The sequence below is a fragment of the Amaranthus tricolor genome, chromosome 4 (genome assembly GCF_026212465.1).
Source record: "Amaranthus tricolor cultivar Red isolate AtriRed21 chromosome 4, ASM2621246v1, whole genome shotgun sequence".
In the NCBI taxonomy this organism is placed as follows: domain Eukaryota; kingdom Viridiplantae; phylum Streptophyta; class Magnoliopsida; order Caryophyllales; family Amaranthaceae; genus Amaranthus; species Amaranthus tricolor.
In genome coordinates this window covers 17032003-17046108 of record NC_080050.1, presented here as the reverse complement: position 1 = coordinate 17046108, position 14106 = coordinate 17032003, and the positions used below count along the sequence as shown (strand labels likewise).

Below are 14106 nucleotides of genomic sequence, written 5' to 3'. Positions count from 1 at the left end.
GTTATGATTTTACCGATCATGCTCTCAATGAGTTTGAGTCCTGGGTCCACCAGTGTTTATAGACGAACAAACAATATTGATAAACACGCAAAAACAAATCTAGACCCATTTTGAACCCAAACCAAATGCTAGATTTGTATGGATATAGATCTAGATTCTAAAAAATTTAGACCCGCACATCCGGATCTAGGTCCTCCACTCCTCCCAATGAAAACGAATATGAATTTAGGTCCACCTAAACTCAATTCAAATCCAACACGTTGACATCCATTCATAACCATGGGCAGATCATTACGCAAGAAAATACAACAATTTATGGAAGTGTGCATGTGCATCCACACAAAGTTGTCCAGAAATTACATCATAATTCACAAAAATAGAAATCATAATTCAGCCTAGATTTCCTGATACATCCTTCATATCTATAGATATAAAAGAAAATACAACCAACAACACCCACTTCCGAAAATGTAAAACCTCCAATACAAAAACAAAGTTTTCCTAATATAAACTAGCGTGTGAAAGATTAATATCTGAATGCAGTCAGGGAGAAGCCCTAACCCAAAAGGCTTGTGATCCTAATATATTCTCCTTCTGTGTTTAGCTGATTAGCATACAAGTCAAACTACCAGTTGAAAACCTACTACATCCTGCATTGAATTCAAAACAATCAATATAGTAAATAAACACCGACAAGGGAGGAAAATCATTTACCGCCCATTTAATTGTTGGTATTAAATGGTAAAAATTGAAATAAAAATCTCTCGACAAGTTTAATGGTATCTTTGTTCTACATCAACTATCCCATTTTTTTTATGATCACAACTCATCGTCATGGGAATGACATAGTACATTTTATAAAAATTTACAATACAAAACATTCCTATTATCATTGTTTAATAACATGGGCTGTTAGAATTTGTTTGTAAAAGTCGAGTTCTTGTTAAACAGGATGTTACTCGGACGCTTAGTTGTATTTCTAGTGAGCATGTTAGATATTTGAAACTCCAACATGAATATTCCAAAAGGAGATCACAAATCAGATTAAAATAAGCCAAAAGGTGGCCTGGCCAAGAGCTGATCACCCTGCAGACCCAGCTTGGCCCACAACACTAATTTCTAGTTTTTGGCTCGGGCTTTTTATCAGGTTTGGAATTGATCACCCATAGGCCAAAACTCATCAAAGGTTAGTTTTCAAGTTGGAAATTCAGTTTGGGTCATGGTTTTTCATCAAACAGTCAAGTCTAACTCAAGAACTGAAGTCCGAGCAACATAAATTGTCAACGAAGAAGGCGAAAAGGGAAGAGTATTCGGTAAAATTACCCTCCAGGCAACGATATATTTATATCAGTGGTTGATGGCCTTCGCTCCTGCACATGATGTGTGTTCGGCCAATTTTCTCGTTGGTAAGATGTAGGCGGAGGAGTGTTTTGCATAGGGGCAACAGAGTTATTATGATTTTGCCCTTGGCCATTACAAGCGTCTTTCTCTGCAACAGGAGGTGGAGGAAGAGCTGACGTAATTGTAAAAGGAGTCGGTGCGGATGGTTGTTGAACTTTAGGCTTCTTTTGCTTGATCTCAGGCGGATTAGTTGGTAAGAAACTCCCGACAATGATCTGAAACAGGAGAAAAAGCAATCATGTTAAAGTTTTTATCTTTTGGGTCAGAAGATTTTCAACCACTGGCCTTCCGGCTTTCAAATTCCCCCACTGGCCCCAAAGCCCCCGGTCATTTAATCAAATCTTCTTTTTATTCACGGGGGAGGGGTGCAGGAAGGTGGCACAGTCCTTCATATTTATAGACTTTTTAAAATAACCAAGCCAAAGCAAAAAAGAATGAAATTCAAGCTATATTGATCTACCTGAATAGGGCTAGCAGCAACCAGTAGTCCGGCAACACATCCTCCAACAACTTGACCATTCGGGCTTGAGAGAGAGACACTCAACCCACCTGCCCTATATCTTGTACCTTCTTGCTCAGTAGGCGTAAAAGAACCACATAAATTTACTATTTCAAAACGTCCCTAAGACAAGACAAGGATTAAACAAATGTCAAATATGGTCAAGGACTTAAAAGGCTCATAGATACTGGCCCCTCACACGAGAGCCCTTTGGGCTATAAGACTAGATGCAACACATAACCACCTTTTACATGATGCTAAATATTCCACTTGAAATAAGTAGTGTATGAGATTCAAACCACATTTTTATCAGGTTTGCTTTTAATACTACATAAAGGAACCACCTCAACCAAAAACTTACAGATTCGAATCACTTCCACCCCTCACTCAAGTGGAGATATGAGAAAGGTCTGTGTTGCATCACTCTTCTAACCCAAAGGACTCTAGTGTGAGAGGAGTGCTAGAATATATAACATATTCAAGAGCTTTAACCATCAAGTTATAGTTGAGTTGGTTCCTTGAAAATAAGAGTAACCAAAACATAGTACAAAAAATAAAATTAAAAAAAAAAAAAAGCAATCCTTCCCTTACATAAACCAAAAACATACTCCATATGCTAGTGAATTATATATAATATATATATATATATATATATATATATATATATGGAAGCAAATAGGAATAAACTTGTAGATACAAGTATTTACTGTTTACCTCATATGTCAAAGTCCCTCCAGAAGATTCAGATTGACGAAGTGTAGCATTGGATACCATTCCATTAGCTGAAAGAATGCAAATTGCACGTGGTCCTTGTTGACAAAATGATATGATTTTCGCTGTAACATCCTGAACAAGCCAGAATTAATCAATTTGAAGAAGAAAGATTTGTTCAAGTGAAAACAAATCTATGCCCAACATAGTGCAAAAACAAGGACGCATCAAAGCGCATCGACCGCATTGTGAAGGGTTGAAAAAACAAATCAATATGTTCGCATTACAAAGGTGTAATCGCATTGTTAGCCATATCAAGGGATTTCTCATGCTTTTAACTGATATTTTAGGCGTTACCATAATCGTATCACTCGTGTAACTGTATTGTTGTTTCGTTACCGCTATTGCGGCCAGTACCAAATTTTTTCACTACGATGCATAAATACAGCCCAATGGCATTAAAAACAAAGAGTCTTTGACAAGCTTTGTCATCATCAACATACTTTCCATGTCAAAAAATAACAATAGTAATCTTTAAAACATTGCTAATTCTAGTACTAATCATTCACACAAATAAGCTAAATATTACAAAAATGACTAATAAAACTTAACTGGATAATGTGATAAGGAAAATGGATAACATTGGGAGCATTATATAGCTGAAAATTTTTGTTTTTTTTTATTTTTTCTAAAAAAAAAAAAAAAAAAAAAAAAAAAAAAAAAAAAAAAAAAAAAAAAAAAAAAAAAACATGACGACTAAGGAGTTGAAAATCCTATAAGACCCTGCCTGGATACAAAGGAAAATAATATGGTTGAAATATTTCAAGAGTGTTGTATTATAGGGGAAAAATTAACAGAGAAAATTTGTTTGATATCATAATACATGGTTTGGGATGAAAGTACTGCAGTAGCTAGAAAATAACAGAGGTGTAAGACCCTCTTCTCCATGATTATCTCACTGTCATAGCATACTATTCTCCATGATCATAAATCTGTGATACAAATCACAAAAAGAAGAAAAACAAGAAATAAAATATTTCATATAAACAAATCTGACATAAAAATTATACTCAAACAACAATTACATAATTTTCCAGATTAATAGTCCCTCCAAACCATTTTAATTGTCCCATTTGTTTGGGCACGGTTATTAAGGGTGGTGCAGTGTCCATTAAAAAGGTGGTAGTTGGGTAAGTAGTGAAGGGTAAATAGTGAAGGGTTATTTAATTAATTAGTTTGGGTAAGTAGGATATGTGGGGGTATATTCGTAATTACGTGTGTGAATAAAGGGTATTTAGGTAAAAAGAAGATTGACAAAAATAGAAATGTGACAATTGATATGGTTTTGCCAAATAAAAAAATGTGACAATTAAAATGGTTTGGTGGGAGTAATATTCATTAACTAGTTGAACGAAGAAATAAAAGACAAAATTACGTTTTTTCAAACTTATATTTTTCATTAACAATAAAAAATTGAAAGAAACAACAATAACATAAATTTTAATAGCAAATAATGATGAAAAACGTGAAATTCAAAGCAACGGTAAATAAAAATTCAAAGCAAAGTATAGATATAAACAAATTCATGATCCATTTTTCCAGATTTATGATCAATTGCATTTGCATAGATATATATAAAAAAAAAAATTAAAGCAAAGCTAAATAAAGATGAACATAATTCATAAACTAAAGAATCTATTAAATAACATTTTTTGCACATAATCTAAAAAAATCATCAATTAAATGAAGAGACTTATGATCCAAAAACAGATTTGCCTCAATTTTTTAGAATTACTGGATGGCAAAAGATGGAATGAAGAGGAAAAAGAAAAGAGAAATGTTTTTGATGTGAATGACAGTAATGGGAGAGACCTTGAGTTGTGCAACTGTGGGTTTTGATGTTTTTTTTACTGACATAAAACTTTACCCTATAGGGGGGACCAGAATTCTAGTACTCCAAATATAGGGGTAAAGATATATGGGTCTATTTATTTACCTTCAATACAGGCTTTATACTATGGGTTATTAAGTATTGGATTACTATTTCCACCCTAGTCCATCCAATACAGGCGGGCCCTAAGAGGGATAAACAGGAGAAACACATGATGAAGGTAGCAATCTTAGTTTCAATAAAGCACTAGGCGAACCATAAGATAAGCTACAAAAAAGTCGCTTTTCTAAGAGTGGCCCAGTGAGTAGACGAGAGTCCTTAATGTGTTTGTCATCTGTAGTCTTTAAATCCATCAATATCCATCAGACAAGCAGAAAATACACTTGTATATCCATGAATTTCTCCACTGTATTACTAGAAGATCTACAACCATGGGCACCTTAGGGGTGGTTGAATGACTAAATCATGTTATGAGTTAGCAAACCAATCTAAATTATTCAAAGATTTTATGCGAGTATCCTCAAGGCTCAAAGATACATCATGTATGGTTAGTTGCCTAGGGTATGATATTTTGGGTCGGATAAATTTTGATTCTATGTGTACTTCATATATATTTCAAAATAAGCAGCTTTGTTGAAATTTTGGTCCAACATGAATCTAGAATTTGAGACATGATTGAAACTCCAAAAATCTGATTCCTGATTTTCTGTACTGCATTTTTTCCACTAGCTTTCAAGAGGTATCTCAAAACGGCATGAAAAAACAAGGCATTATCATTACTTATTAACCTATCTTTCACTGCTTCTTACTAATATTTCTAAATACCAAAGGATTATTTTTCTTTAAGTAAGAATTGTACTACCATATTTCATGTACTTCTAATTTAAGATTTGGCAGCTAGAACTCAAACATAACTGTAGGCCGTAGGGCTATCTTAGAAACATTGTTTGAGAGTTTTGAAGGCAAATTTCTCACCTAGGCCAAAGCTCTCTCAATATCAAAATGGAGTCTAGATAAGAGATATTTTCTAGTATTTCTACAGTAATTTAATGAGCAAGCACTTGAAGACAAATTAATTGAGAGAAACATTCAGGAAATCATGCGCAAGCAAATGTTGTAGGAATTTTGTGCAAAAGGAATTTGTGATTTCGTGCTGGTCAATCACCTTGTCAATTCAGCACAAGAGAAGAATATGTCCACAAGCTTTAATCCTCTAATGGTAAAAAGGACTCGAGAGAGGTCGGTTCACTGGCCAAATACCAAGAAAGGAAAAAACCAACAAATTGGGAATAACACATGCAAGTTTATCAATAGCATACCTAGAAATGGATTTTGATCCAATTCTTTTTTTTATATTAGCCAATGAGCTCCTTTTCACACACATGTCAGATTGCTATTTCCTTTGAACTAGGTCATTTGGTCACCAATCCTTATAGCACCATTATTATCATGAAAATTTAGGACCCACTTTAGCTCTCCTAAAAGAGTTGCACATGCAACACAGATAATTTCCAATGCTAATTTCATATATTAAAACTATATTCTTATGCGTCACGTACCTCACCAACATTAACTGTTATGACATGAGGAGTGAAGTTGGCTCCATCTGAACGTCCAAATCCATCGCCTGCATCACGTTATGATACTTTGAAAATAAAAATAAATGCATAGCAAATTCAAGACAAGTAGCAAAATAAGCTTGCTTTTCATCTTTACATACAACATAAATATGAGAATAAATATCTTCACATTTTTAACCACTGAAGGCGTACACTGAGTTAGGAAAACAGATAACCAAAAGGACCCTCATCCTCACATTAACTTGTCAGACACACAGATTTATGCAACTTTATCTCCTAAAATATGACCATCCCTCACAGAGGAAAATACATATTATAATTGTTGTTGGTTGAATATGAATTAGTAACCATATGTTATTGGGAATAACAATTTCACATAGATTATTTAGTACTAGATCCAATGAAGACAAATGAACTTGCATTTGTTCATCTAATTAGCCACCATTCACCAACCATTCTTTGGTTCACTACCTATAAACATCTATTTATATCAATGCACCACACACAAATTTTACGCAACACATAACAACAGGAAAAACATTACCAAAGCCTTAATCCCATTATATAAGGTCGAGCCATCTGCTCCCGGTGATCGTTCACATAATTCTCCACCATGGAATTTCGCTCGCCTTTTAGAGATCTAGGTCTTTAAACTCCCATATCTTTCCTCATTCCTATCATTTGGTTGTATCTAGTTCCTCATTTGAAATCCCCGTGGTTCCAACTTCCAACGTTCGACTTGCGGACTAGGGCTGTTTCCGACCTTCGTCGCACATACCCAAATGAAGATAGACAATTTCCCTTCATCTTATCTTCAGCATTTGCCAATTCAACCCCTTTCTATAACCTCATTCTTTATTTTATCTTTCATTGTATATAAATTGAAAGATAATTAAAATAGTAACACCTACTCTTTGGTAGAAAACCCTCCACATTGCAATACCTAATCATCAACCAACAATATTGAGATCACACCTTGTTCATTAACACTTTTGTAAGTATTAGTACATTAGTATTTATTGGTACAGAGATAACCGTTGATTAATAAGGACTAAGGCTATCCAAATTTGTGCATACCAAGACCCTGTCTATATGGGATTAATACTTTATGTTTATAGTTTAGTTGGCCTTTCCAAGAAAGAAGCATTACTAACATTATTTCATTAATGAGAAACCTAATTGTACACAATAAAGCCCAAAACAACAGTGAGCAAGCGAAACCAAGACTTCTCCATTAAAGTCAACAAGTGTGAACTACAAAAAGCTTACCGCTGAAAATAAAGACAAGAAAACAATACCCTAATGGCATACGGTTGTTGATAGTAAATACTGGCAATGAGAATGATAATTAGGGTGAATTTTCATGAAATATATTGTCATTCTTATGGTGATGAAATTTTAATCACAAGAGTTTTTTTCATAATTTTCCATTGTCATCAAATATCTTCTTTTCAAATGGTAATACATTGACATAAATTATAGGAAGAAAATGAGGTGATTGAAATAGAATCACCATGATCGTTAAACTCCTCAACAGATTTTCCTATCACAATTACACTAACTTTCTAATATCATACATTTGATACCGATAACCAAATGGGTGTTTAGTTAAATGCGATTCTCATTCTCTAGGATGAAGACATCACTACACTGCTATATAAAATTATTTAACCTGACTGAGAAAGTGATCTAAATTCTTAGAAAAACAAACTGATTGGCTGACAAGATCCTAATTCAGACCAAAAGCCACCTAAAGCCTAAATCAAATTTGAGGGTTGGATGGATTTAACAAAATTTAGAAGAAAAAATAATAAAAATTTCAACCCAGGTCACTGCATAAAGCTACCATCACCTTTATTAAAAAAAATCATCTCAAACATCACCACTTGCACTAGCACATAATATCAAAACAGACATTGCCATTAAAATTAGGCTTAATTGACCCTTGGTGATTACCAAGAACACTTTCCTTATGTTCAACAAAATTGATTGGTCTTCAACCACATTACAGTGCTATAGTATGAAAAAACATACTTTGCAATCAACCATCTTCGCCATTTTCTTTCCAATAAAGAACCATTTTTCCAACTTTCCTACCTCAGGGACCCAAACTCCAAACATTACTAGAACAATATCATATTACCCAATTGCCATTAATAGCTTCCTCCAAGGTGGTCTCGAGCAACGCGATGTACGCAACATTATCCTTGTCAGTGAAAACAAAAAAAAAGTTTTCAATTGAATTTAGGTAGCAAACATCATATGGAACTTCATATAAATATGAAGTGCACATGATTTCATGATCTATTTTAATATAGACAATGAGCTATCTTTGGCTCCGTTGAGAGAAAATGAAACCAAACTCCAAACATACCAACATCCAAAAAATTTCCATAAAAAACCTAGACTTGGTGTATACAAAAAAAGATAACCATAGAGAAGCCACTATAATAATAGACAATGACCTTATGAGGAGTTGAAGGGAACTCGCTTCATACACAACCTCCAAAAGGCTAAAAAATAACAAAAAAAGTAAAAAAAAAAAAATAACTCAATGTTTGATACACGGTCGGGAGAAAATATACTATCCAGGAATTCACCAGTTAGAACTTAGAAAAGCATTGAATCAAAACATAAAGGATTAAAAATCAAATTTTAGGCTAGATTAGTTTAACGAGGGATGGCAAAGACTTGTCTTGCTTCTTAATGTTCTTCAACAGATACTCACTTTGGTGTGAAGCAAAATTCAATTAATCCATTAGTTCCAATGAAAGACTTGCATTGGCATCTAGATCACAACTTTAATTAAAATTCCCGAAAAATCAATATATGTCGACATCATATTTATGATGAAGTAAGAAATCTCAATCCTTGCAGAGCCGCCCTTTCTAGTGTTAGTAATTACCTTAGGTTTCAATGATACAACCAAGTTTCATGCAAAGTACTACAAATAGCTTGTACCATGTAACTTATATTGGCGAGCATATAATTTTCGAGTGACAAAAATGACCACTAGAACAAAGTATCTCTCATTATTATTAGGATGTGAATATCCCCAGACTCAAACCTCAATCTTCAGACACTACCACATCAGATTTTTACTAACTTTTATTAGAAATGTACTTTTACACTTTTACCTCAAACTCACTTCAAACTCAATTCATATTAAACTTAATTCATATATATATATATATATATATATATATATATATATATATACACATATATATATATATATATACATATACATATATATATATATATATACATATATATATATATATATATATACATATATATATATATATATATATATATATATATATATATATATATATATATCTGTATGTATATATATATATATATATATATATGAATGATGAGTTGGCATATTATTATTGAACCAAGGAAAAAAAATTGAGTAACATTTTGTCCCAACTCAAGAGTCTTGGAATGAGTCTTTATTTTTCAGAAGTCACTGCAATACTCGAGCATTTTTTCTACTTCATTAAAACTAGTCTTTATCAAAGACTCACTTACAAGATTCTCCAAATCTTACATGGTTCTTATCCTTATTCCATGTTCCCAAAGATAAGCAATAGCTAAACCATAACATGGGCAACATAAAAAAATACACAAAAGAATCATAGTTTATAAAGTTTGAAAATTAAGTTCGAACTTGAGAAACATACCTTATGGATAGTTTTGACATTTATGGAATTTTCCTATGATAAATAGTGTACATTTAGTAAATACTTTTTTTATACCACTAACGGTCCGTTTAGTAGATGGTAATAAACGGTGGTAATGGGAATGAAAAACTAGTGTAATTTTAGATAAAAAATTTCTTGGTTACTTGATGGTCATACTTGTTTAATTTCAATCATCTCATTTTCTTCATAAAATTCATTCCAATACAATACCATTAGGAGAGGTGATATTAGGTAGTAATGGAAATTTGTGAATAAAAAATTTTTTTTTGTGATCAAAGTTTCATTATCAAGGGAATGATATGGAACTTTTGATAAAATTTTACACTACAAATCATTCTCATTACCACCATTTAGCACCACTAACCAAACGGGTCGTAAATAATTTTGAACGAGAGAAATAGTGGTTAGTGTAATATTGGGGCCTAAAGCCTGATCACAAGGGTTTCTGTTCAGAGGCCTAGGGTTTCTCTTTAGGCCCAAAAGCCAAATCAAAGTAACATCCCAAAAAAATCTAACATAGTATGTTGGACCTTGCCCTTCATTTTAGAGGCCTGAGTTTTCTCTTTTCTTCTCATATGAAGAGTTTGAATATATGCCAAAAGGAACAAAATGATGTCCAACTAAGATTGATTGATTCCAAATAACACTTTATGGATTTTAGTGACTTTAACGGCCAATTTGGTAGGTGTTAATAAAAAGTAGTAATGGTAATGAAAAACTAGGGTAATTTTAGTTGAAAAATCTTTTGATTACCTTGATGGTCATGCTTATTAAACTTCAATCATCTCATTTTCTTCATAAAATTCATTCCAATGCATTACCACGCATTACCATTGAGAGAGGTGGTAATAGGTGGTAATGAAAATTTGTAAACAAAACAACTTTTTTGTGATCAATGTTTCATTACCATGGGAATAATATGGAACTTTTGATGATATTTTACACTATAAATCATTCCCATTACCACAATTTAATATCATTAACCAAACGAGCCGAAAAATTTTAGATCCTAGGAGGCATCTAAAAATTACAGACATCACGAAACCAATAAGCATCGCTACACAGAAGCTAATGCGATAAATCACAGTAATGGCTCACATCCATATTTACCACTTACCAGCCACAGAGAAGTAAAAGCTAATTATGATGCCTCCTTGCCACATGTATGAATCCTAACAACTTGTTTAGTTGAAAAATATATAAGAGGTGCTTAAATGATGTTTATACAAGCTAAAAACTAGTAACGAATCTAGCCTGTACTTTGAAGATGGACTTCTGCTGATTTGCATCCCAAAAGATATGCTGAATAGTAAATAGTTGCCACGGGCATGGTACATCAAAAAGTTTAGAAAGGTTTCAAGCGACAGCAGTCCTACAAGTTTGTCAAGGTCAATTCTTAAATCTAAGTCTTAGTGTGATTGACCCACCAGCTATTCCCATCTGAATGTTTCCCAAACCACATAAATTCAACAATGCAAATACGAATAGATAAATAAATGCAAATGGTTTAGAATCGAATTGCAATATTCATATGGCCTTTGCTTACTTCAACTTTATTCTTCACAAAACCAACAATACAGGTCAAATATAGATTAACTCACGTACAAAGAGGATAGAGGCAAGAGTGAAAGCAAAACTCCCAAAAATTTGTGACGTTTGAGCGTTAATTATCAAAATGAACACAAACTTACCCCTTGAAACCATCTCAAACCTTGGCTGCTGTTTGGCATCTGAAGCCCCTGATTTCCCCCTGCCCCGCTTCCCACTTGGATAACCACCAATAGAAGGTGGAGCTGACGCTGAAATCGGCATCGGTGAGTATGATGTTGAGACACTACCATTGGGGCCATATTTTCGAGGCCTTCCCCTCTTTTTTTTCTCCATCAATCCTGGCATGCCAACACTCACAGGAGTCAAAGCCCCAGCCCCAGTTGGTGAAATGTCTGGCTGAGAAGGGGTTTGAGTAGGAGCATCACTCCTGGGTGCCACTTGATAATTCGATGGAGCCTCTGCTCCGACCACACTCACCCCTCCCATCATATCTTCTTTAGCCTCCATGCATGTATATTTTTCAACGAGATACTACTAGAATATATTCCAAATATACCTCTAACAATACTAGCAAGATCCTATGCAACCCTTATTTCCCTGCATTCATAGTTTCAAAGAATGAAAAGCTCATCATAGATACTTGACAAACTTAGCTTTCACTTTCACATGGTACTTCCGCAAAAAAAAAAAAAATAAATAAATTGTCAAAAATAAATCAACATTTGCTCGATCTGCTAAAAATAAACCCACGCCCACCAATTGATTTTTTTTAAATAAACCCACCTACTCGGCATCATTGCTAAAAACAAACTCAACTATTGTTAATTCCTAATTGTTTGATCACGAAGAAGCTTTGAAGATGGCTAAAAACAATAGGTGGGTTTATTCTAAGCAAATTTATCTGATAGGGGATTTATTTACGAACAAACAATAGGTGAGTTTATTTTAAGAAAATTTATCTGATATGGGATTTATTTACAAATAAACAAAAGGTGAGTTTATTTAAAGTTGATCCAATAAGATTTCTATTGACAATTTCCCAAAACAAAAAATTATTATAATTAAAGATTACAACCAATCTAGAACTCTTCAATTCATTCGGACAAATTATGAACCCTAAGCAACTAAAATTCTATTCATTAACAGAAACCACTTCCCATACACTGCTGCAAAATGGAAAAATAACACATGCAAATTTAAAAAAAAAATAAAAAATAAAAACTGAATAGCAATCAAACAGACAAAAAATGTCAAACCCTTGATATCAAAAAATCGGCTCCACAAATCAGAACAAATGAACATGAGAAAAATGGTAGCTAACAAAGATTAAACAAAACAACAATTACTAGGCAAATGAAAAAATGACACATGCAAACTTCAAAACAAAAGGTTTACACTTAACAACAATCAAACAAACAAAAAAATTGTCAAAAAGCCTTGATCCCAACAATACGAGCTAACAAGATTAAACCTAGCAACAATCAGAAGGCAAAAATGTAAAACACTGACACCATAAATAATTAGTAGAGTCAACAAAATTTACAGAAAAACATGTGTCCTTTCTTCTACTAACTTCCTTTTACTTGTTTAACTCAAAGTTCACAATCAGATTCAAATATACCAACCAAATAAACCCACATTTTTTTCATTTAGCTTTACTTTACTTTTACTTTAAGAACCCCACATTTTATAAGCCATACACTAACCATATACTAACCTAAAATTAGAGTATGTTTTAAACAAAGTTACTAACATAATAATTTTAATTAAAACAATTAAAATAACAATAACTAATCCAAATATGCATGATTTTATACAAGAAATTAACAACTTAAATATCTTTAGCTATAGAGTGTAAAAATTCAAACCTTTACCAAAGTTCAGAACAACCCTTCAATGCCATGAAACGACACTTGTATGAAGATCAAACGACACAAGATCATCACCCAGAAGCAATGAGCTACCTTTCAAGGAAAACCCAAAAATTATTTGCAAAAAAAGAAAGTGAGGAGTTTGAGAGAGAAAGTAAGAGAGAGAAAGTGAAAAAAGGTTAAAAGAAAATGAAAATAAAAATACTTTCTACAATTCTACTACAACAGGTAATGAGGTAATGGTGAAAAAAATAAGGCATTGGAAATTGATTTTGTTGTTTAATTTAAGGTACCAAATAAAGCATAATAGTAGCAATAATTAATTACAATAAGTATTGGCGTTTTCCAAAAATCGAAAATAAAATTAAATTTAAGGAGATGTTTGGAGTCCGTCAGAGGGGATTTGAATTTCAAGGGGTAAGATTGTAAGATGGTGAAATTAGGTGAACCAAACTGATAAAAAGCCATTCAACAAAATTAGATTTGTTTAGATCACAGCAATTATTATTTTTTTCAAATATGTTTTTGAGTTTGATTTTTAATTAAGATTAATAAATTTAATTACAATAATATTTTGAAAATAATATATGATGAAAATTAATATATTAAAGTAATTATAAAAGCTGGTAAAGGGTAGCACGAGAAGAGTAGATTAGACCCGGCTTTGACTAGGCTTTGTCTTTTGCGTAAGAAAGTCATGTGAAATTCCTATTTGCCCTTGAAAATGGGCGCCAATTACTGAGATTACTGACTGAGTGCTTTTTGAGTTTCGAGTGAAAGTCCAGACCAGAGTATGTGCTGTAGACTCTAGTACTTCAAGTCTTCACTAGTACTACTAGTTAGTATAAGAAGTCACCATGTAATTGGAGTTTTGCAATACATTCTCATT

At 33.0% G+C, this 14106-nt stretch overlaps 1 protein-coding gene across 3 annotated transcripts; it reads right to left on the bottom strand.

The window, feature by feature from the left end:
* Positions 1-291: 291 nt before the first annotated feature.
* LOC130809691 (AT-hook motif nuclear-localized protein 7-like) lies at positions 292-13650 on the bottom strand. Of its 3 annotated transcripts, none has more exons than XM_057675457.1 (7): positions 13215-13646; positions 11487-11943; positions 6062-6129; positions 2615-2746; positions 1862-2023; positions 1324-1616; positions 292-650 (listed from the first exon to the last, which is right to left on the bottom strand). In XM_057675457.1, exons 2-7 carry the CDS (start codon positions 11851-11853, stop codon positions 644-646), a joined length of 1029 nt encoding a protein of 342 aa, XP_057531440.1. In that variant the 5' UTR covers positions 11854-11943; positions 13215-13646; the 3' UTR covers positions 292-643. The 3 variants fall into 3 exon arrangements, with proteins under 3 accessions (XP_057531440.1, XP_057531441.1, XP_057531442.1); XM_057675458.1 differs by lacking the exon at positions 13215-13646 and adding an exon at positions 12890-13157; XM_057675459.1 differs by having other exon boundaries at positions 292-1616; positions 13215-13650.
* Between the last annotated feature and the right edge of the window lie 456 nt (positions 13651-14106).

What these genes read in the sequence shown, in the direction of transcription:
- LOC130809691 (XM_057675457.1), bottom strand. Translation starts at nt 11,853, where the DNA reads ATGGAGGCTAAAGAAGATATGATGGGAGGGGTGAGTGTGGTCGGAGCA. An exon ending in TAACAGTTAATGTTGGTGAG is followed by an intron (nt 2,747 to 6,061) that starts GTACGTGACGCA and finishes TGGCTTGTTCAG; the next exon opens with GATGTTACAGCGAAAATCAT. An exon ending in GAGGGACTTTGACATATGAG is followed by an intron (nt 2,024 to 2,614) that starts GTAAACAGTAAA and finishes GTCTTGTCTTAG; the next exon opens with GGACGTTTTGAAATAGTAAA.